Genomic DNA, 24,078 nt, shown 5'->3' with positions numbered 1-24,078 from the left:
AAGAAGACAATTTTCAATATTTTCGAATATTCTTTAATATATTAGAAATTCATATTGTGTAAAAAATTATTCACAACTCGTCCCTATGCGTAAATGATTGTAAAATGTTTCTTCTTTCTTCCATTGTACGTTTCTTCTCGTTTGACAATTTTCCTTTTAGAAGACCTTCTAGTCGCGTTTGTTCCGTTTGAACGAATATGTCTCCTCTCTCCAATATTCTTTCCATCATTTTAACATACACCTTTGCAGCTGCGCGTTGCGTTTCTGGTAATGTATCTTCGAAAACCTTAGCTTTGTATAAAATTTCCTGAGAAGAAAGGATCATACATTTATTTATTAAGAGATAGTTTAACAATTTGAAGATCGTTTCTTTCAATTAGCCCATCTTACCTGTCTATCATTTTCTGGGCTAGTTTTGAATTCTTCTGCGAGCCTATCCAATTGCTCTACGCAACCTGGTAATCCAAGATAAACACCTGACTTTGATTTAATGAATCGTTTGATATTGTCCGCAGTAAAATCGACATCCTTTTCTGCGATAAACCTAAGAGGTTCTGTTCTTCCTTGTAAAAACAATAGAACAACTGGAAAATCTTCTTTTTTAATGTTATAACGCTTAGCCAAATCTGCGTTATCTTTGTTGCCGAAATCTTTAACGCCAACTTCGGCAACTAAAAGATCTTGAGAATCTTTAGTAGTTGCCGCTATCTTTCCAAATTGTTCATGTTTTTCTCCGTATGGGAATGCAACGTCAAATTTAACAACGACTGCCTTAAACTTGGCTATCACCTGTAATAATAATAAAACATAGACAATTAAATATGAAAGTTCAATTATTGTATAAGCGTACTTGTTATTTTTTCATTGATAAAATAGTAATTATTTAATAATGAGAAAAAGGATTAAATGCATGTATACATTGTACAGGTAACGATGGTAACGGGTCATAAAAAACAACGATAATACAAAAGAAACGAGAATAGAAATGGTTAAAAAGATATTATCGAAAAGAATAAAGGAAATGAAATGTGTATACCTTGTCAAAGGAATATGAATCCAAAGGGACGCAACCTTTGCAATCCTCGGCGATAGAAACGCTCGATCCGATGATCGTGCCGATGAATAAAATCAACGGTATTAACATCTTACTCTCGAAGAACGACCGATTCGATTGGGTCAAAAGAATGAAAGAAAGAGAAAAAAAAGTCACATTAAATAAAAATAGAAAAATTTGAGGAAAGAAAAGCGGATTAGTAATTTTTCTTTCCTAATATATTGAACTTTTGCTGGAAGTGTCGTTGAATCGTCACCGAGGTGTCTCCCTCCTTGATATTGACTCTTTCGTGCGCTTATCGTAACGATACAATCGAAGAATCGAAGGAAGACAAGACTTTATGAAGGAGACAGGAAAGATCAGATCGAGAAGATGAATTAATTGGAATTAATTGTCATCGATATTACTCGAAAAAGTAATATGAGAGAGAAATAGTTGTAGGAATTTTCAAGCTGTAAGGAGGAAGGGAGAAGATGCTTTAGTAACGTCGAATCAGAATCGACCACGAATGTGTGTGCCACGCTATGGCATAAAGTAGGATAAAGACGCGCTCATTTTCTGCTGACCATGTTACAGCGCAAGTGCATTAGCGGGTGGGTACGAATCGTATCAAACTATTATATATTTTGATCTATATATTTTCGTTTATTCTTTGATGATCAATTTTGTATAATATGCAAAATAAAATGATTACAATTATTTATTCTTTTTTTGCGAGGCATTGTAATTTTGACAAACGGTTTCTTCTTCGAGGAAATAGTCTCTCAATTGTTGTAATTTATGGTAATTTTCTTCTATATATATATATGGGGGAAAACGTATTAAAAATAATATTCTTTAATAGTTATGAAAATATTGAAGCGCGAACGTTATTCGATTTACCACTTAGTACTTCAACGTAGTCCAATTCTCCACCAAAATCTTTAGGAAGGCACTTGGGAGGTATATGTTGGTAAACTTCCGATACTTCGCCGGTGTATGCGTGTATCTATGTAACAAGGAGTTTATTTGATAAAATATATATAGAAAAAGAAAAAAGAACAAGAGCCCGCTTGTTTGTTAATTTTACCAGTTGAAAAAATTCTGATTTCATGAAGGGCCTTATGATCGCGAGGACTTTATCGAGGATCCAGGTCGCATTTAGGATATAAATACCCTTCAATCTAAATGGTATTCCGTCTTGGATATATTGGAAGAATTTTCGAATACTACTGATGGAAATTGTAGACAAGTGTCCGAAAGATACACCAGTCATATCGAAAAGAAAAATATAACCGGGTTCGCAGCCTTCGGTATAAAGAGTCGCATCCACGGTCATCATGAGTAATTTTAAAGCATCGCCCAATTTATATTTATTCGGATTAGTATCTTTTAATTGCTTAAAAATGATACGATATCCATTGGGTTCCGGTACAGGTAGCGCTGTAATGTTTCTATAACGTGAAATTTCAACACTACAACAATATATTTATAATATGTAATATAATATTGCGTCAAAATAATAGATAAGTAAGTAATTACAGCTTTTTTAGGGAACATTGGAAGCTCTCTGATTTGGGATCGCGGTTGCTAAAGACCTCTGGAAAAGTTGTTCTTATTTTGTAGTAAGCTTCCATGCATCGCAATGTCGCGTCGGTTTGGAAATAGCAACTGTGTGCAAAGATTGCCAACTGCTCTATTGGAATATCAGAAAGGTTGCGTTGCCGAATCCATTCTTCCAACTTTAGTAATAGTTCCTCCGTAAGTTCGGGGTACTTTTCTCTCAAATCTTCGATCGTATGTCCGAGTTTCATATTAGAACGCAATAATAGAAATCTTTCATAAGAAAGTTTATAAATATGTGTGCTGTAATAAACAATAAGTTAAGAAATATTGCAAACAAATTCTTATAAAAGTACAAATTATGAGAGATCAAGCAAAGGATTTGCGAATAAAAGAAAATATTCCATAAATCTATGAAATGTGTTTGAATATTTGTCCTGGTTATCGACTTACGTATATATCTATGTATTGTATTTCAGATCTTACGAATACCCGTATATCGACACAAGTCAAGGATGCGTTATTTTATTAGCTCGTTACGTCCCGTTTATCTCCGCTCGTTGCTTCTTTTTTTTCCGAATTTGTCCTAAAAACATTATAGAATATAATCGCAAATTCGATCGTTGGAAAAAACATACCTTATTTTACGCTTCGTTTTCGAGAAATTGTCATACTTTGCGAGGTTCTCAGTTCTACTTTGGCCGAATTATTTCGAACTAAAGCAATTGTAAATTGAATACGTGTTAATTATATATAGGCTTATCAACAATCGAACAATTCGAGAACGCTCGAGATAAATTGAATCTCCGAAAGCAATGTTCATCACGAGATCCGATGGATAAAAATCGCATATGGCTCGTCGGTGAAAATTGTTCGCGTGTATGTATCTTTTCTTTCTTCCACCCCTTTCTTTTTTCTCTATTTCTTTCGACATATAGATATATCGTTAGAAAGGATATACGACAGTTTTCAAAGAAATAGAAACGTTTTCCCAACAAAATCTCGGAAATAATAAATGAGAACAGAAAAATGATGGAATCGCTATTAATAATATAATGTAACGATAAGATTAGTATTTATCTAATTGTAAGATATGGGAATATATCGAAACGCGAGTGAAATCGATTTTGATTCGAATCGGTGAATGGGAAAGATACGTACTGCGATGACGAAATCAACGGAACAAATATATGTATATAGGAAGGTAGTACGTACATTGACGAGGCTCGATTCATTCTCGATCATCGGTTGAAAGATCAAAAAGCATCGTGATTCGTATTGTCATATGCATGAAAACAATGATGACGAAAGAGAAAAGAAAAGAAATAAAGAAGAAGGAAGGGAGAAAAGCAAAGTTGCAACGGGAATCGAGAGTAGGGACAAGGCTAACGGGTGGGTCGGCCGGTTCACCACTAGAGGGAACAGGATTTGTCGTAGGCGTCGTACGTTCATTGATAAGCGTATAACAGGTATACTTGGGTGTGTGTAAGAACGCCGTGACGTCGTCGTCGGATCGTCGAAACGCCTGCGCCCAAGGCAGTGCCGTAATTAGAACACCCCTATTTTCCCTAGCCCATAAATAATCGTCTAGCGGTTCTCGAAAAGCACGTTCCATGGCTGGACGCTAAATAAAAGAGAACTACCACCATCACCACCGGTCGAGAGTCAAGATCGAGTACGCAATCGAATCGACGGAGATTCGTTCGGTTGGGCATACGAAAAATAACATAATACGTTCCTGACTTCGTCCACAACGATTATTCCGAATTACTACGAGATGAAGGAGATAGCAAATGATGGGCCATCGAGGAAGTAGGAGGAGGAATTCGTCGACTAATGAAATTTGATCTAGCTCTTAATTATTATCGGCGATAGACTAAAACGTAAGGGGAGAAAAAAAGAAAAAGAAGAAAAAAGAATGATATTTCGGAAAAAGGGAAGAGGAAGAATAGGTTGTAAAAAGGGGTGGTAGAGAAATAGAGAGGGGAGAACAAACCAATGGTATCGCTAGGTGTAGGTGTGTGGGTGCGCGCGCTTATTGGCGAGAGAGAGAGAGAGAAATGAAGGAAGGACGAGGGTAGTAGCGAAAGCAATGGCGAGGCCGAGGAGATATCGGTAGATCGTCATCGTCGTCGTCGTCGTCGTCGTCGTCGTCGTCGTCGTCAAACGTATTGATTGGTCTTTTGTGAAAGCTACACCCTCGCGTAGATGCGTACGAAAGCACTCTCTTCGGATGTGGCACGTTTCAAAAACTAGGACGGCTGCCAAATTAGGAGGAGTTTAAAGAATCTAAAAGATGGCTTCGACGATGATTCAAAGCGGAAGTTAAATAGATAAGGGTGGGAAAAGAGGATGAGGGATCGAAACGGAGTTCGAAGAACGCAGCGACACTCGGTATCGGCATCGATCGTCGAGTGACCCATATCCATGCTCGTTGCCACCCCTCTTGCCCTTCGCCACGAGCTACCCCTTGGCCATCCCTTTTGGGGAGCGGCAGCGACGTGGAGAACGACCGATCCCCCACCTTTTCCCTCTCGCGATCCGTCGGCAAGGGAATACTTCCTCCTTCGTCGTTTTCCAGCGGTCCCATCCGCTCACCCTCTCCCGCCGCTTGCTTTCCACGCTCGAGCAGAGATCTTGAGGGTGTACGGACGATGAGATAGGCAAGCGAAAAAGCTCAAGAGTTCCGAGGAGTTTGTTCGTTGGCAGCAGTAGCAGTAGCAATAGCAGCAGCACCAGCACCACCACCACCACCACTACCACCACCAGCAGCAGCAGCAGCACCACCACCACCACCACCACCACCACCACCACCACCACCACCACCACCACCACCACCACCACCACGACCAGCACCAGCAGCAACACCAGCAGCGGCAGTCCTGGCCTGCCACAATCCTTTCGATTCGGTCATCGTAAGTGTCTCTTTGCGTGTTGTGTGTGTGTGTGAGAGTGTGTGCGTGTGTGTGTGTGTGCGTGTCTTGTGTCGTGCGTATCGCGTGTTTCCATCGTCGCCGTCGTGAAAGATGGTAAGGGTGACAAACGTATTAAGGATCGAACAAAAGTGTTTTTTTAATGAAATTGCTCGATGGATCGCACGTGAATTTGATTAGGAAAGCGTTTGTTCGGGTCTCTCCGCTATGAGTGGACAGTTTCGACGACGGCGACGAACTCGAGTCGCGAGCCCGAGACGAGGATAAATCAAAGTCAATATGGCGGAGTAATTGGGAGAGGGTTACGTTTACTATATCGTTACTTTCGTTCTCACCTTCTCCCTTCGATCCTTTTTGTATCGATTTTGTATCGAGCAATTGGAGGAGCTTTTAGGATTGGACACCCTACGTTGAACCAGCTCCATCCTCGCGCGCACCGCCTGCATTACGCGTACACTCTCCACGTATCTCTTTGGTAGGGAGATCAATAAGCAGCGCCGTACCACTCATTTGCCGTGTCCCCGATCTAAAATCTACTACGATAAAGGATCTCTTTCCCATTTATCGAAACTTAGTTGCGTTCCTATTATCTTCGAGATCACTATTTCCTACTAATTTGTCTTCCTTCTGTCTCTTTTTCTTATAGTCAGATTTTTGTTCGAGGCAAGATTTGACTTTTGCGCTGATCCGTTCATCTAGCATCCCATCCATCTCCCACCAGCCCACCTCCTCCCTTCTTCTCTTTCGTTCTCTCCATCTTTTAGTCTTAAATCACGCTCCTTCCATCTCTCTTAGCTTTCCCTTTTATCGCTTGTGATATTTTATTATTATTATTATTATTCTTCTTCGTCATATTTCCTTCGCATTTTTCGCACATAATACCTTCGGTGTTTTTTCTTCTTTTCGGCTAGTTTTTTTTTCCTTTCTACGAATTCTACGAGAGAACGAAATTTGGACGAATGGAAAAGGTCTCGTTGGTTATTCCTCTTCTTTTATATAATCTCTTATTGCATGCCACCGGATATCATTCGAATCGCAATATCGATTTATCGCAAGAATCGTCGTTTTGTGAGAAATGGTGCGTGCGTACTAACGTGGGTTCTTTCGAAAATTTCTTGGACGACCTATCGTGGTAAAGGATTATTATTATGTCGAAAAGAATTATCACCGTTCGTTTCGTCCTCGATTACTTTTAATCACTTCCTATCGACGTCGTTGATAAACGAGACAAACCGATAAAATGAAAGCGTAGTCGAGCTTGTCTCGCCGTAAGGAAACGATTTAGGATGCGGGTATTGCATTAACAAGTAAAAGAAAGTAATAATAAAAGGAGGATTCTACCAATTAAATACGTCGATGTTTCGATTCGATTGACTTTTGTTCATTTTCTTGACTTCTTTAAAGACTAAATCTCCAAAGATTCAACGTTAGACTGTAAGAACCGTCAAATGTCGTAGTTAACGAGATAGGATAATCAGTAATCAATAAGAATCGTATGACGCACCGAGTAAGAATAAAATCGATAATTCGAAAGGTGATTTAAACGCCGTTGATGTGGACGAAGCGAGCGAGCGAACGAACCAACGAACGAACGAGCGAACGAACGAACGAACGAACGCGTGTATTTTTGATCTATTTAAATTTCTTCCTTTGAAATGTACTTATTTGTTCTCAGGTAATCTCTCGATTCTAACGATAAGACGTTGTTCTCTTTCGTTTTACGAAATATTAATTGTACTCGAATGAAAATGCATATTAAAATCGCGATACGAACGATTGACACATTATATTTATTTGGATAGGGTTTGTGCAAAGGTTGATGAACAAAACAATTATTAGGTTATCCGGCAACAGGGAGGAAGAGATACTACGTCGACAATAATTAAATGTAGATAAGCCTTAACGCGTAAGGTGCATTCAAAGAAAAATCATCGGATGGAAGAATAACGAGTAGAGATGCATGTAAGTATTGGTAGTCTCGTTTTATCTGCGTTTAGTAGACCGATGTGCGAGAGACCAAACGCAATCAATCAATCATCTTTTCTCGATGCTTGTTTTAGCTTCAAATACTTATTCTTTTCTTTCTTGTTTTGCTGCTGCTTCATACGTAATTGCAAAAAAATACTAAAGGAATAATACGTAATACGGGAAGAAGCGTTTGATACCGATTCTATTCGTGTCTAAACGCTATTAGATGCAAAAGGGTTAGTAATCGTAATCAATCGTAACTTCCTCTAATAACCTGTTGCCAACGATCGAAGACAATTTTTCGAATATCGGAATTCTTGGAATATGCGTTAACGCGTCACTCGAATACGCCGAAAACGGCTCTTATGCAGCAGCAGCAGCAATTGTGCGCGACTTGATTCCGATGGCTACACGTGGACTAATAATAATAATAATAATAATAATAATAATAATAATAATAATAATAATAATCAAGGTTAACAAGTTCAGATATAAAAAGAAAATGGACGAGAAATAATAGGACGATAAGATTTGTTCGTTAGGATAGGCTTGAAGAATAAAAAGATTTGCTCGATAACAACGTGTTAAAGTCATTTTAGTTTGGCATTTTTGAAAGCGCATGTGATAAATAAAGTATTCGCTAGCGACTACAGGCGCTGTTGCAAGCCGGCAATTAATTAGGATAGCTAGAGATACATGCTAGATCGATAGGGACTAGCCGTGATAACGACGGACAAGGGTCTCAGACTTCAGGGATGTTGCAGTGCTGTGGTGTTGGAGGTGGCGCTTCCACGGCACCTCAGGCTCCGCAGCTGCAGGCTACCGGATCTGCTGTCGGGGCTACCACCTCCACGATCATGCAGGATCCAATTCTCGAGTCCATCCTCGAGGTAATTCTCTTCCTCTCTTCTTCTCTTTCTTATTCTTATAATTCTGCCTTTTCCGGTACAAATATATTATAAGTATTCTCGCATGCACCTATCTATGTAGTGTAAGAAGAAACAAATGATAAAATAAGGTAAAAAAAGGTACAAAAAGTTAAGATTTGATGACACATCGTGCACGGCCGTCCGAGTTTGCTTCCTTCTCTGGCCGCAGGCATCCCGAGTACAAAGCCTCCTCCACCTTCTTTCATTATTAACATCGCACCAACGATTTCCGTTTTGCATCATATTTCCAACTAGACGTCGCTTCGGGTTATTAAAAACGGTTACGAGTCCAGCCTTGTTGTACTCGACGGAAATCGAGCCAAAGCTTCTCTTTTTTCAACTCCCCCTTCCCCTCTCCTCCTCCCCCTCCCTCCCTCCCTCATATCTCCTTCTCCTACCCCTCCGAGCCTCTTGTTCTCGCGATTTTAGGACGTTCATATGTGCCCCTTTTATGTGTTCCTTCTACGTCGTCTATCGATGTTGCATCAACTCTGAAAATACTTGGTAACGTCGATGCGCGATTACTTATCTTTTCTCTATAAATTCCTATCGATTTCAAAGGGATTATTATCGCATATAGTCAAAGTTTTACTTAGAGATATGAACCGTTATAATATCTACTTCAGCAAATGCGAGATACCGAAGCTCGGAGGACGGATTTGGAACGACAACACGCGGAAGCACAGAATCAGCTACGCGAGAAGTTGGGAGGTCGATATCAAGGCCCAGAATCGATCGAAGCTCTGCAGTCGAAAATTCGAGAGTTGGAGAAAAAAACCGAATTGCAGATAGTTAAACACGAAGAATTATCGCTAGAATTGACGAGCTTGAGAAGGACTCGAAGTCGTGGCCCAACAGTCGGTCACGTTACATCCGCAATTCCTTCGTCCACTTGGCCTCCGGCTGGCTCTGAAATTGACAGAATTATTGCCAAGATCGAGCAGGACAGTAGCAGGTAAGCAGGATAGTAGCAGTTTACGTCTACGCATCTATTAACGCTTGACATTTAGTGCCGGCAGAATGTTGCACGACTTGGATCATGCTCGAGGAACTATAACTACGCAGCAACCATCGGCCACGCAAAGTATTCTTCGATCCAGTTCGGAGAACCTTCCTAATTTGGGCCAACACCAGCACCCTCCTCATCCGCATGCTCTTAATCTGGCGATGTCCACGCAAATGGGCCATGTACGTAGAATAATTGCATTCGGTAACAGTATTTACCAAATACTATACAATTTATATATGCGCGCTTTCGAACGTCAACCGGAAGGTTTTTACTTACAATTAGAAGTAGATAACTCGTACATTCGTGTATGTTCATAATTCACATTCTATTCGCATAATTTAGTACGCAGGATCACCCATGCCATTGACGCCGATGATGCCTGGTTGTCCACCGTTGACGCCAAACGGGCCTCCGTATCACTATAGCGAACCAATACCGCCAGCACCGTCTCTCTCGACGAGTCAGTCGCAGCCTGCTTTTCAACAAAAGCTCCAACAATACCAACAGCAGCAACAACAAGCGGATTTGTCGAGTTCTCATTCTCAAGGAACCTTGCCCACCCAACAAAAGCAACAAGCGCACACACACTTTACTAGTAATCAGTATCAAGAGAGTTACCCGCATACGCAAACTTATCAGCAACCGCTTCAACAGCAACAACACCCGAGCTCGTCTTCGTACCTGACATCGTCGAATCAAAGTGTGATACCTCATTATACGCAACCGACTCAGACTGCACAAAGTTATCAATTAAACGGCAGTCAGCATGCTTCTCAACAGGTAACATATTAATCGTTGAGAAAATCAAATGTGAAAGTGAAATTTGTAACAAAAAAAACAACATTTTGACGCGATTGTCGACAGTCTACGACTTATCCTAATCTATCGATGGCGACGCATCCCAATGGGACTTACAGTTCAGGAGCGACTTCTTTCAATCCTCAACTGTCTCACCTCAACTATTCAGTTCCGCCTTCGAATATTACGCAAACAACTTTGTCTACGATGACCCCGTATTCAACGGCATCCTTCCATTCGACGTTAGGGCCGCTTACGAGCGTTCCTCAAACCGTTCTTCCTTATTCGAGCGCTCCAAGCAGCTATGCTACAAGCGGCTCGACTTATTCAACCGTCGGGACCAATGCTTACAACATCCCGGGCGTCAGCTCGGGTTGGTAATCTTTTCTAATCATCGCCGATCATTGACTCTTTCCTATTCCCTATTGAAATCATGTGATTTTATATACGATTTATTTTAGTTACTACATCGGGAAACTTGTTACAAGCGATAGGAGATCCCTTACAAGCGATGCAACAACTCTCTGCCCAATCGCAAGCGAATCAATTGCAACAACAAGCGATTATTCAACAAATACAACAAAGTTTGCGAGCTAGTTCGCCAACAGCGACTGGCACAACGGGTCATCATTTTCTTGGCCCACGACAAATGCCAAAAATCCCTACTAGTATACTTACTAATCCTTTAGAAAGATTGACCAATGAAAACATAGTACCTGAGGGTCAAGTCGACATGTTGGACATACCTGGCAAGGGCAGATGTTACGTTTATACAGCTCGCTTCACGTACGAGCCCTTTCAGCATTCCCCTAATGAAAATCCAGAAGCAGAGTTACCCGTGCAAGGTGGAGATTATCTTCTTGTTTGGGGCCAACCGGACGACGACGGTTTCCTCGACGCTGAAACTCTTGATGGAAGACGTGGTCTCGTACCCGCTAACTTTGTACAAAAGATCATTGGCGACGATTTGTTGGCTTTTCATCAAGCTGTCCTCGGGCTCAGGGACGTCGATGATTCCGCCTCAACGAATATTCCACAAGTGAGCAATGCTAATGCGCGTATACGCGTTCGAGCGCGAATGATCGACAGATCTCGCTCAACGAATCATTTTTATTTTAGTGTTACCTGCAGGACATCGATCTAGAATTAGCTGCTTTAGAAGAAGGAAATCGAAATCGACAAGCCGAACTATCCGTTTACGCTGAATTAGACAATATTGCGGACGAAGAGGAACAAGAACCACCAGGTTTGTAAACGTCATAACATAATGTGTCGATATATACATCCATATATTATTTTCTATCGGATAAGTTGTGTACAGAATATTTTGCTTGTATCAAATTATTACGAGGTAGAGCTGTAGCATTGCGCATTTCGATGTAAAGTAGATTTTCTTTGAGTGTAACACGATTGGCACACTACTCTCGATGCATATAGATATTTTCATTGTACATTTTACAGCGGTAGAAAGTATACGTTTGAATAAGTACATATATATATATATATATATATATATATATATATATATATATATATATATTTATTTAGAGACAAAATAATCATTCGAGCACAATTGAATTTGTGATTATGTTTCTTTTTTACTCGGCACACTTGGATGATTTCCTTAAAGTTCAGTTTTCCTTTGGTTTTTAGATCACCATTCGATAGATCGATACATGTAAGCTTGACAAATGTCTATATTTCTGAGTTTGACGTACATATATATGAAATTCTTGTTAGTATCTGTACATTATTGTCTATGCATCGTGTGCATATCTCTGTGCACAAAGTATACTTTGCTTTCACAAGAATACTCGAGATATAACGATTGAGACACATGGCACGCGCGAAGTGATTTGTTATGTTGGTGCTGTCGTATCTGAATATTGCACAGACGTTGAGTATTTGCTGGATTTAGGCTCGTTTAGAGAGATAGATAGTGGAAAGGTTTCTAGCTACAGCTAGGCTCGTCTTGTCTTTTTCCTCCTGAAGAAGTCTACCTGTTTTCGGACCTAGTTCCGGCGCCGCAGCACCTTACTCTCGAACGACAACTGAACAAGAGCGTCTTGATTGGGTGGACCGCTCCTGAAAATCCTCATCAACTAGAATCCTATCACGTCTACGTGGATGGTGTATTGAAGGTTACCGTTAAAGCGTCCGAAAGAACGAGAGCGTTGGTCGAAGGAGTTGATTCTACTAGGGTTTGTAAAAAATCCCTTTAGCAATACGCGATAATATAGAACGATGGTCGTTAATCATTATTTTGTTCCTTTCTTTGATTAATTTAGCCCCACAGAATAAGCGTGCGATCGGTGACGCATTCGAGAAGAACATCGAGGGATGCAGCTTGTACAATGGTAATCGGCAAAGATATTGCTTTGGGTCCAACTGCCGTAAAAGCATCGAACGTGACAGCAACCAGCGCCGTGATATCGTGGTTGCCGAGCAATAGCAACCACCAACACGTAGTTTGTGTGAATAACGTCGAAGTTAGAACCGTCAAGCCAGGGGTTTATAGACACACGATCACTGGTTTGGCACCCTCGACGATCTACAGGGTGACGGTAAAAGCGAAAAATTTAAGAGCAACGCACTTCGAGGATCAAAATGCTCAAGCGGTAAACAATTGGGCCTGTCATGTCCACTTTAAGACATTGCCGAAAGGGTTGCCGGATCCTCCGGTCGATATCCAGGTTAATAGCGGACTTTGATTAGTCATATTCTTTTATCGATAGTATGTTAGTAATTGATATCAGTATGATGCAATCACAGGTGGAGGCTGGACCGCAGGACGGCACTTTGCTAGTGACCTGGCAGCCTGTTGCCCTAAACGGTTCGGCCGTCACCGGTTACGCGGTATATGCCGATGGAAAAAAAGTTACCGACGTTGACAGTCCTACCGGCGATCACGCTTTAGTCGACATACACAAACTTATGGGTCTCAATCCGAAACACATAACAGTTCGTACGAAGAGCAGGGAGAGTCAATCGGGAGACAGTTGTGCCACTGCGATTCCTTGCAGCGTTCTTCGAGGTGGTACGAGTACTCATTTACAGCACGGAACGCAACACATGCTCGATCAAGGTCAACAGCAACAATCTTCGAGCGTCTTGCAACAAGATGATCCGAACCGTCATCGTATGACTACCGCTCAGCGATATCCCACGGCACCTGTTCCATCGCACATGAGAAGACAAGGTACCAAAGTCGATGCGCATGGTCAAGTAATCATTGAAACAGATGAAAACCTCTCCGACAAGGAAATATTTCCAGGACAGAGCATCTCTCAAATGGGTGAGGAATTTTGTCTTCCTTGCGATGATAACTCGTCCCCCGATAACTCTGTGTGTCTCTCTCTCTCTCTCTTTCTCTCTCTCTCTCTCACTCACTCACTTTCTCTCCCAGTTACCTTTTCGTCTGTTTTAATCTTTCCTTTTTATACCACAATTAAAGGTGGTTTCCTTGGCTAATTATCTTTAGCTGTTCCAGAAATCACCAAGGATTCTGCTAGCGAAGCCAACTATAGCGAAGAGGATGATCCATCTCGAAGAGGTCGAGGAATGTCGCCTCATCATCATCGTTACGGTCCTCAAGGCCCTCAAGGACCACCTGGAAACTATAGATCGGTTAGAATGGGAGGGCCTGCTAGACCTCAGGAGGCCTATTATGATCAAACAGGTATCTGTAAATGATATATGTATGTCCCATAAATAAAGAATAATAATAATAATGATTTGATCTTTCAGGTAATCAAAGGATGAGAGGGCCGATCTATGGCGCTAGAGTAAATCAAGGTCAAGGTGGCAACGTTCATCCAGCAAGCGGGGTTCAACAAATGAATAAAAGAGTGCGCCGATTTATCGCATTGTTCAATTACGATCCGACCACTATGTCGCCAAATCCTAACGCCCTCGAAGAAGAATTACAATTCTCCGAGGGAGACACTATCAAGGTTCTCGATCACATATGTTTCAACTTAAGAAAATTCATTTTTCTTTGTCGTTCGTATTTATGATACTAGCTGTCTTCGTTTAGGTGTACGGTGAAAAGGATGCCGATGGTTTTTATTGGGGCGAATGTCGCGGCAGAAGAGGATACGTGCCACATAATATGGTCGAAGAATTGAAAGATCAAAATCAGGGTGGTCAAGGACAACCTAATAGACGAGGTCCCGCATCTAATGAAAGATGGGGAGATATTTATGCGAGTATGCCAATGAAAAAAATGATAGCGATGTACGATTATAATCCACAGGAACTTTCGCCTAATCCGGATGCGGTAATTAAATCAAATGAGTGCGATTATTAATGAAAATGTTATTCAATAACTCGTTTTCGTTGAAACTTTTGCAGCAAGTCGAGTTACCGTTCCATGCCGGTAACGAAATTTGTGTTTACGGTGAAATGGACTCTGATGGATTTTACATGGGCGAACTGAACGGAGTTCGCGGTCTAGTGCCAAGTAATTTCCTCATGGAAGCCTCTAACCAGGGTCAACCGACTCAAGGAGGTAGAAGGCCACCGGGACAGAGTCAAGGACCCGGTGCAAGGGGACCACCTCCTCCACCGAGAGAACCTCCACCAACTGGCCACCGTCGTAGTAAAGGTAAAATTTCATCTAACGAATTTACTTTTGATTACGTTCATTCTACTCTTTGTAACGCAATATGCCGCGACACGAAAGTCTCACGACTGATTCCTTTCGCCCAATTCTACAACCTTATCTCCGATGTGCTATCTAGAACACCTCCACATATAAACGAGATCTACTTTTATTATCGAATGATTCTTTTCTTTTTCTATTATTTATTTGATCGGGAAAAGCTTTATAGATCTTATGTAAAAGCATTTCTTTTCTTATGAATCGGAATAAAAAACGGCAAGCACAGCACAAGACACGAAACTAGATGTGCGAGACGACGAGCAGAAGGGTCACACTAATCTCGTCGACCGATCGAGCGTTATTATTATTATTATTATTATTATTATTATTATTATTAAGATCTAAAAATATCTTTATTAACCCGCGAGAATTGTAATGGCATCGTTCTTTTGGAAAATCTCGGATTTTTGTTATACCGTTTAATCGCACTATTGCACTCTGTCGCCAAGAAATTAGATTGCAAATTCGATGAGTGTACTAGCTTATGGGAGGAGAAATTGACTCAATCTTTCACTCGTAAATTGGATCATTGAGTTTCTATATCAATTAATTGTCTTGAAAACATAGGCTGTCTCATACACACGGCAATATATATGCGCAATAAAACACTAAGCTGCTTTCAGTGTTCTCTCTACTTAAGCATACTGTACACACACACATATATAAATATATATATTGTTTTTTTTCTTCCTGCTCTACGAGAGTTTTTTGCTCCGTACTTCTCTCTACATATCTGTCCTATTCTCTCTATCTATTTTATACGGACGTATTATGTATACACTTTATTTACTTGTAAACGGATTCTATACAACACGATCATGTACTATAAAATAATGCGTTTATACTCTATATACCGACATGGTCTGTCTCTTTGTGTGCCTGAACTGGTCGATGGTCGTCGTGTCACATGATTGTCGTTCGTGTCGTGTTGTCATGCTGGCCATTTAATAATTATCTTCCTATATATATATATATATATATATATATATATATATTATATACGTATGCATATATATATATATACATTTTTATCACGTTTGCGATGTTATTCGCAGTCGCACGTCGTTCATGTCACAAAGTTCGTTTCACATTAATTCCATTGATTTTATTTATTGCTAAATGTTGTTAATCCTATCATAATAATCCAGTGCTATAGCTATTTTTTCATGTTCATATTGAAATCAAACGTTAACTTAAAGAGAACATTTGGAAAGATTGACGTTCGATCAAATATTTTCTCTTTTGATCATTTGTTCATATAAATTCATAGAATTGGAAATTTTGTTAACGCGATTATCATTTCTGAACTCGTATAAAAAGAACAAGAAAAAGAAAAGCAAAGGGAAAAAGCAAAATAGCAAGAAAGACCAATAGAAAAAAGTAAATGAGCCATAAATGACAACACGGTTCTGTTCTCTTCTCTGTTGCTAGATGCCTGCATTGTGCCTGTGTCTGTCCCTGTCTGTCACTTAGACTCTAGACAACAACAACAACAACAACAACCACTAATGAACAACCAACAACATCAACTACAACAAAACAATCCACCGCATCTAGCGTACCAACAAGCGAATCACCATAGTTATACGACTGTAACTACGTCTAATCAGCATGGGCCCAGTCACTTGCCTTCCGGCGGTGGTGTCATGGGTGCCCATCAGCAAGGGCCCCTTCCACCCCACCTTCAACAACAGGTGAGTGCCCTCCTCTTCCGAAACTTTCCGTCTCTCTCTCTCTCTCTCTCTCTCTCTCTCTCTCTCTCTCTATCTATCTATCTATCTCTCTCTCTCTGCTTTATGCCATTTCTCCTCGACGAATAAAACATGCAGGGTGGTCAGCTCGAAAATAGTTCGTAACCACCTTGTATAATTTTTTCTACAATAATCGGACTTACTGATTTCGCTAACTCATTTTTAAGCACGACTGTGGGGAGTTCCTTGTAAAAAGATATCAACAAATTTTTGAAAATCTTTACATTTCATATTGCAATCTAAATGTGTAATTGTGTGTGCGTGTATATGTGCGTATATTTTATTTTATCATTGAAAGAGATAATAAGATTGACTCGAAATTTATGCTACAAATTAAATGATGATATTTGTCCAAGATCCTTTAACGATTTTGATTCAATCTAACTTTTGATATTGCAAAGAGGCTAGTACATAAATAATTGTTTATGCAATATTGCATGAAGTTGAAGTCTCTTTTAATTTGGCATGAATTAACAAGGAACCCTCGATAATTGCGCATCTATCGATGTCAACAAGTCCATCTATTGTTTTCAAATAATATCCCACGATCGAATTTGTTTTTTTCAACTAACATCACGATTCATCGTTGTTTGCATAATCATTCGAACGATTATTTGAAATTTTTAAAGGATATCTACAGGGATACTAAATTTGAACATTAAGAAAAAGTACCTTTTTATTTGGTTCATGACGGCTTGTGTGCGTCGCTATTACGCTTAATTGAATGTGCACTAATAGCATGATGATACATAATAAACATACGCTTACACGTATTCAACAGAATACATCACGATCGTCGGCAGCTAAAAAATCCGACGAACTGGCAAATTCGACATTATTAACATCGTCATGTATAGCATTCACATTCACATAGCACTTGTCCTCCTTCTTCCTTGAATCTCCGTTTCTTTTAGGTTTAATTACCTATATTTAACTAGGAAAAAGAAGAACGCGTATCAAGGAATTCGTAGGTATTGGTATTAAAAAGAGAGGAAGAAAGAAATGAGAAGACAAACGCGTCGAAGTATCTAATGCATAGATACATGGGTACAGTGAGTATCAAAATGATTGAAACGCTCTCAGCGTCATTTTTCATGAACATATCGATGCATAATTACAATCGATCGATCCAAAGAAACGGACGTTTGCGTTCAATTCTAGGGAGCGTGAAAAAACATTTGAAACTTGCTGCGAGTATGTGTACTTAAAAAGTTGGTGAAGATGGTGTCACGTACTACGTTTCGTTTTCAGGGGAAGGGGAGGGGAGGCATGGGCAATCGAGCCGCTGGTAGTAATGTGCCAGGTGGCATGCAAGTTCCGGGACAACACATGCAGCAACAGCAGCTCGACTATCAATCTCAGCAGCAGCAGCAGCAAAATCAACCGTATCAACAACAGGCAAACCAACAGAACCAGAATTATCAGCAACCAAATCAAGGATATCCGCAACAAGGACAAGGTTTTGGTCAGCAAGGTGGACAACAATATCAACAACAACCGCAACAGCAACAGCAGCAGCCACAAGTGCAACAACAACAAAATCAAGGGTATGGTCAACAAAATCAAGGATCGTCGATGCAGAGTTCGCAGCCCAGTAACAAACCGATGAGAGGAATACCTACTGTCCTTCCAACTCCACAAAGCAAAACCCCGGCGAACGTGACGCAAGGCCAACAACAACAGCAACAGCCGCAACAGCAGCAGAGTACGGGCCCGAATCTGATGCAAAAGTTTACGGAAATGGCGGGTGCTAGTGCAGGCGGAGATATTCTTTCCAAGGGAAAAGAACTTATCTTTATGAAGTTTGGCTTGGGCAAGTGAGCTATTGCCTTTGTCCTCCCGCCGATATTTCAAATACATCTTTTCTTTTTCTTCCTCTCCGCTTACGATACTTTGGTGCGGATCCCGGCGACATATCGATTACGAGCTCCGCGACCAGAACGTTCGAATGCAACGTTATTATGACCGTTATTATGACGTTAGAGCGCAGGATAAAATGAATATATCAAAGGAATATATCTATGTGTGTATACATCTATACATGCATGCATACATACATACATACATACATACATAAATACATACATATATAAGAAAGAAAGGCAAGGATGCCATCGCTGCTGCTGCTGTTGGTGCTGGTGCTGGTGCCATTATCGCTACGCAATCGCTGCTAGAATCGCTGGAAGCATATAAACGTAGCCAGGTAATCGATCGTAAAACCTTTCAGGAAGAATATCTAGCTCGTCTATCATTTCACGTTGAAGGCAAGGAAAATGAGTACGAGAGGTAGAGGGGCGAAAAGCCGGCTTTGTTGCCGATATTAACTTCGATAGAATTTTTTTAAGATCATCCTGATATAAACAAAAATAAATGATAACGGTAAGAAAGTAAAAGATTTCTCGCAACGTTGACGTGTAAACCACGCGAGATATCCTTAAGAAGAAAATAATAAAAAAGAAAAAACGAAAAAAAGAAAAAGAAAAAACAGAGAAATACTAAACAATGTTATTCCGAATATATTTACGTTTCGAAAAGATGTGTGAGAAAAGGAATTTGCAAAGCGGAAGACGTATATTTAGTAAGGTTCCTCCAAAAAGTCTTAATATATCCTCTTCTAATTCTTCTACGCGAAAGCTGGAACTTGTTCGCAGGTGCTAATACAATCGACGAGAGTATTATCTTGATGTTCCAATGTACGTGAGCAATGCAGATTCAATTTAGAGAAAAAAAGTATATTTCCTTCAATATTGTAATATATTCGCGAACGAATATATATAAATGTTGGCCGATTATAAAAAATGTTATCGCGTCCAGACCAAAGTACATCACCAACGCGTGTTGCATGTTTTTCATACCTGTTACCGTACCTTCCAAACGGTGTGGACGATTCACCACCTCCTTTCGAAATATTTTTCGTTAAATAACTACGTTGGCTTTTCCTTGTAATGATTAACAAAATGCAAGTCCTCGTTGAGAATCGAACGTGTCTTTCATTTCAAACGCAAATTAATCGTTCTCGTGTTACGATGGAAATAAGAAAAGGAAAAAGAAAAAAAAAAGAAAAAAAAATGCATTAACAGAATCAGATTATTCGCAGAATATATAGTTGATTAAATGTTAGTAAAAATAAATACTTGGACGAGCGCACACAGGATTCATGTATGTGCGAACGTAATGGAACAACTTAAAAACTTTTATCATGTAGGTATATAATGCGTAGAGTACGATAAATTTTATCTACATAGGATGGACAATGAAATGTGGGGGTGTGCCTTTAAATATCTCACCCTGAAAACAAAAGATGAGACCATATCCTTATAAATCATTATAATATATTGCAGCTAGTTATTCCGTTGAGGTTGCGAACTGATGCGCGTTAACGCGTTATTTGACTTTCCAAGTCGATTTAATTAGCCGAACGAATAAAGGATGACAAGTTCGTTTCCTTCAAGAATTGTCTACATAGCGCACGACTCGATCCTACCCATCCATGGTCCTATCCATGGTCCTACCCATAGCAGATTTCTAGCTTCTTTGGCTATTTTTGGATCCTTATTCTATTTCCTAGGAGGAGGTATAGACCTCTAAAGTTTGGTTCGACACCCGCGCGTGTCCATTCCGTCATTGTAATGTACGTAGAAGACTCGTCCCATCTGCTTTATGATCGATTAAAGGAAGAGAACGTATTCGCAGAGATAGAGCAAACGGTAAATGTACAGATGCGCGAGAGCAAGCAAATAATAATCAGGTCACGACGAATCTTCGTCGCGCAATCGAATCAACCTGATTTCCTCTTTATTTATACGTGCATTGAGAATGACGTTATCAAATGATATATACGATTGATAAAACAAATTAAAAAGAAAAAGAAAAAGAAAAAGAAAAAGAAAAAAAAAGAAAAAGATCGTAGGGTATGCATACAATACATAAAATATACATATTATACAGAACGTGGCATTTAAGACGATATATACTCCGATATCTTAGTCGATTAAACAGATGATACGAACTAATGTTTCGAACAAAAGGAATGGAAAATAACGAAGGAGCCGTATTTTTCCAAACGTCACCTTTATTCGGATTATATTTTCAACGTAATACTTTGATTCACATTCGTTCCTACCGTCTCCGTTTACCTTACCTAATCTCCACCTATGTAAATGAACAAATATGATATTATCTTTGCATATTCGCGGAAAAGTATTGAAGACGTTCTTCGACAACATCGATACAACTTCGAAACCGTCCAATCGAGAATCCAAAGATGTGTTCTGCGAAGGAATTCGAAAGATCGCCAAATTCTTTCATTTTTCTTTCATTTTTCTTTCTTTCCCCCGTTATTTATAATTGATTGATCTCAACTTGTCGGATTGACAAGTCACAAGAACAAGTAGTATACGATATAATAAATGTAAATTCTTGGAAAAAATGAATGTTTGCAAAATGACGAATAGATAGGACGTTTAGAAAAAATCTCCTTTTAAATGTTCAACATTTTTAGAAACGGACCAAATGATTTTGTTCGATAACGATTAAAAAAAAGAGAGAAAGATATTCGAGTATAAGGTTTTAAATACCGCACCTCTTATATACATACGTATACATACTGTATTTAACTATTGCAAAGTGTTGTTACGTCGCTACTTGCATTGTATTTTATACAAAATGTCCTTGTTCATACTTACTCATTTTCTCTCATTCGATTATCGTCAGTCGATGAAGACTAGATTATTCATGTTTGTTATGTCATGCGTTTACACGAGTGCAAAGTATATACTTGTACATTTCCACGTTAATTCGAAATTTGAAAAATTATAAACGCGCGTTATCCAGTATTCATTGAAAGAAAGGAAAGCGATGATATCTGTCTTGTTATACGCGTCTTCTTCTTGTATCCTTCATTTGCTTGCAATTCTTTTCTTTTTCATTTGTCACAAAAGGGCAAGAAGATCGGTGCGCAACATATCGAAACGAAGCAAAAAGTGAGAGCACAAATTTACAAAGTGTATCGACTATCATCTTAGATGCAACGCGTTAGTCGTAGGCCAGCCACATAGGACAACACCCAAACAAACGTACACTTTGCATATCGATCTTTCGGATTGAAAAATATTTTCTGCTCGGTCGATAGATCGATCCTTCGCGTTCGTGATAAGGATAAACGAACGTTTAAAAGCCTGCCTGAATCAACAATAATCATTCGTCGACCGAGCGAATTAACGAAATCTTTATGCAATAAGCATCGAACTCCCAATGAATGAACGGCTAACAATAAGATATATAAGATCGGTTTATGTATCCCTCTCGTCATCGTTTCTATTATTTTTACAAGTTTTTCTATTGTTTTTCCTTTATCCCTTATATACGTGCACGCGTCGTACATATATACGTAGAAAAATATGTATGATCGCGTATCAAACAAGATTTTCATACTTTGCCATTAACTTCCTATTAACACGATTTATCAGACATAATAGTGAGAGCGTACTAACATAAGTTATGATCTTGATTCAGGAAATGTTAAAAAAAAGACTGATACGGAAATTTCGAAACCGTGGGTACTTAATGAATCGTGATTATAATATTGCGCCAGAACATTTCCACATAAAGTTCTAACCGTTTGTACATTTCATTTGGAATATCGGTAGCGCTACTTTTCGAATGGCAGTAACACGTCGCAATTAGAGAAACCTTTAGATCATCGGAGTAGACAACAAATTCATGCTCGACAAAATTCGAGGAGTAATTTTTCAATAAGAATTTCGTGAGAACCGAAAAAAGAACAATTAATTTACTATCGATCGACAGCATATTCCTTTTATTCTCTGTATCCAATTTCTAGCGATTATAGAAAATTATCCGTCTGTCTTTCGTTTTATAAATCTTATCTATCAACGACTTTAGTTGCAAAACTCACTTTTTCTTTTATTTATATTTCAAGAAATAGAGATGATTTTTATTCTTACGATTATATTATCATTAGTATTATTAGAGACATAATATATAAATAAAATAATTATTGTTATCGACTGGATACAGAAAAAATGAAATAAATAATGCATATATCACGGTACAAAAATCAGCCGATCGAACGATATTGTATTCTCTATTCAATACTGTTAGATGTTAGAAGTTAGTTTAATTAAGAAGCGGCGACGTATTTAGGATTAAAATGGTCATTACTCGTTATACGTACGATAGCGCGCGAAAAGGATCTACGTTTTTTGTCTTCGCGATCAGACCAAATTTCCTAGCGATAATGATAGTAAAGATAGAGAAACAATAAATTCTGGCGCGAATACAATATTCCAAGATGAAGGAAGCAAAAAGTATCGATCTATCATCAATTTTATTGTTAACGTTATTGCATCTATGTATACGTATATGCATGCATATTGAATCGCATAAGTTCGTTCAGATTTTCACGATTTATGATTCGTTATGATCGCTGTGAAATGATTTTGATTGAGCATTTGCTATATCAATTTTCGGATCAATTTGTACAAATCTTGAATAACATTGCAAGAAAATATTGAGAACTTTCGGATAAAAAAAAATGAATAAATCGTCTAACGCATAAACAGGGAAATATTCATTTGTTCAAATTTTGGTTTATAAAGTAAAACTTGGAAAGATGTAAATCCGAATGAACTTAAAATGCGACAAAGTGCGCGGACTGAACATGCAAAATGTGCTACTATAGGACGTTCTCCTAGTTGATCGTTATCTCGAAAAAAACCAATTCACGCGTGTTGCATAAACGTGTTATTTGACATCATCGTTAGATGGGGACATAGGATACCCGAGATGGGACTCATTGTCAAAGGAACTTTTGAACATTGCCGCGATTATTTTCGATCGTGTGCACATTTTTGCTCGAAATTTCAACATGTTGTGTAGATCTTACTAAAGATTTCCTCCTGTCTCCTATCCGTCATCATTTTCTTTCCACTTCTCTCTTCGATCGATATCCTATTGCAAAGTTTCGAATGGTACGCTATTTTAACCCTCTATAATATCATTTTATTTCTGTTTATAATAAAAACAAAAGTATATCATAATAATAAAATATATTTAGCAAGAAACCTTATTCTTCTGATACGAAGTAAGGTTGAATTTCGTTCTAGTGTATGACTTCGATTATAGAGGGTTAATTGGAAGGCTCGAATCTTGTTCTCTTTGAAAAAGAATAATAATGAAAAGAAAATTGTGAAAAAGAAGTCAGCAAATGTAGACAAATAAGATACTTTCTTTTCCTTTTTCTTTTTTTTTTTCTTCTTCTTCTTCTTCTTTCTTGTCCTCCAAAGGAAAATCAATATATCTGGTCTTTTTCCTCTCTTTCCAATATTGCCGTTTAGACTAAAAAAAATTCGATATCCCTTATTGTATATTTATACGTTGCTAGCGTACGTGTAATGGTCCTCGCTTAAA

At 39.0% G+C, this 24,078-nt stretch overlaps 3 protein-coding genes across 11 annotated transcripts; 1 reads left to right on the top strand and 2 right to left on the bottom strand.

Moving 5' to 3' along the window:
• Nucleotides 1-10: 10 nt before the first annotated feature.
• Nucleotides 11-1,571, bottom strand: LOC106792770 (endoplasmic reticulum resident protein 29). Its single transcript, XM_014759286.1, has 3 exons — nt 1,037-1,571; nt 391-789; nt 11-307 (listed from the first exon to the last, which is right to left on the bottom strand). Exons 1-3 carry the CDS (start codon nt 1,142-1,144, stop codon nt 71-73), a joined length of 744 nt encoding a protein of 247 aa, XP_014614772.1. The 5' UTR covers nt 1,145-1,571; the 3' UTR covers nt 11-70.
• Nucleotides 1,572-1,678: 107 nt separating this feature from the next.
• Nucleotides 1,679-6,004, bottom strand: LOC106792722 (alpha-tocopherol transfer protein-like). 8 transcript variants are annotated; one of them, XM_014759227.1, is made up of 7 exons: nt 3,812-5,379; nt 3,235-3,312; nt 3,050-3,182; nt 2,576-2,899; nt 2,124-2,508; nt 1,937-2,042; nt 1,679-1,848 (listed from the first exon to the last, which is right to left on the bottom strand). In XM_014759227.1, the coding sequence occupies exons 4-7, from the start codon at nt 2,845-2,847 to the stop codon at nt 1,751-1,753; spliced, it is 861 nt and encodes a 286-aa protein (XP_014614713.1). In that variant the 5' UTR covers nt 2,848-2,899; nt 3,050-3,182; nt 3,235-3,312; nt 3,812-5,379; the 3' UTR covers nt 1,679-1,750. The 8 variants fall into 8 exon arrangements, with proteins under 8 accessions (XP_014614713.1, XP_014614737.1, XP_014614723.1 ...); XM_014759251.1 differs by having other exon boundaries at nt 3,083-3,182; XM_014759237.1 differs by lacking the exons at nt 3,235-3,312; nt 3,812-5,379 and adding an exon at nt 5,865-6,004.
• Nucleotides 5,409-22,979, top strand: LOC106792690. 2 transcript variants are annotated; one of them, XM_014759198.1, is made up of 18 exons: nt 5,409-5,511; nt 7,369-7,491; nt 8,244-8,387; nt 9,053-9,381; nt 9,437-9,614; nt 9,778-10,215; nt 10,300-10,606; nt 10,695-11,272; nt 11,353-11,479; nt 12,250-12,434; nt 12,522-12,926; nt 13,006-13,528; nt 13,724-13,912; nt 13,981-14,186; nt 14,270-14,512; nt 14,587-14,839; nt 16,328-16,590; nt 17,899-22,979. In XM_014759198.1, exons 2-18 carry the CDS (start codon nt 7,486-7,488, stop codon nt 18,466-18,468), a joined length of 4,944 nt encoding a protein of 1,647 aa, XP_014614684.1. In that variant the 5' UTR covers nt 5,409-5,511; nt 7,369-7,485; the 3' UTR covers nt 18,469-22,979. The 2 variants fall into 2 exon arrangements, with proteins under 2 accessions (XP_014614684.1, XP_014614680.1); XM_014759194.1 differs by having other exon boundaries at nt 12,226-12,434.
• The last annotated feature ends 1,099 nt before the right edge of the window (nt 22,980-24,078 follow it).

Source organism: Polistes canadensis, unplaced genomic scaffold (assembly GCF_001313835.1).
Source record: "Polistes canadensis isolate GaletaPanama2010 unplaced genomic scaffold, ASM131383v1 scaffold_10, whole genome shotgun sequence".
In the NCBI taxonomy this organism is placed as follows: domain Eukaryota; kingdom Metazoa; phylum Arthropoda; class Insecta; order Hymenoptera; family Vespidae; genus Polistes; species Polistes canadensis.
This window is presented reverse-complemented; position numbering and strand designations above follow the sequence as displayed.

What these genes read in the sequence shown, in the direction of transcription:
- LOC106792770 (XM_014759286.1), bottom strand. Translation starts at nt 1,144, where the DNA reads ATGTTAATACCGTTGATTTTATTCATCGGCACGATCATCGGATCGAGC. An exon ending in ATTCATATTCCTTTGACAAG is followed by an intron (nt 790 to 1,036) that starts GTATACACATTT and finishes TTATTATTACAG; the next exon opens with GTGATAGCCAAGTTTAAGGC. An exon ending in GCCCAGAAAATGATAGACAG is followed by an intron (nt 308 to 390) that starts GTAAGATGGGCT and finishes CTTTCTTCTCAG; the next exon opens with GAAATTTTATACAAAGCTAA.
- LOC106792722 (XM_014759237.1), bottom strand. Translation starts at nt 2,847, where the DNA reads ATGAAACTCGGACATACGATCGAAGATTTGAGAGAAAAGTACCCCGAA. An exon ending in AATCAGAATTTTTTCAACTG is followed by an intron (nt 2,043 to 2,123) that starts GTAAAATTAACA and finishes CTTGTTACATAG; the next exon opens with ATACACGCATACACCGGCGA. An exon ending in CTACGTTGAAGTACTAAGTG is followed by an intron (nt 1,849 to 1,936) that starts GTAAATCGAATA and finishes ATATATATATAG; the next exon opens with AAGAAAATTACCATAAATTA.
- LOC106792690 (XM_014759194.1), top strand. An exon ending in ATCGAGCAGGACAGTAGCAG is followed by an intron (nt 9,382 to 9,436) that starts GTAAGCAGGATA and finishes CTTGACATTTAG; the next exon opens with TGCCGGCAGAATGTTGCACG. An exon ending in TGTCCACGCAAATGGGCCAT is followed by an intron (nt 9,615 to 9,777) that starts GTACGTAGAATA and finishes CGCATAATTTAG; the next exon opens with TACGCAGGATCACCCATGCC.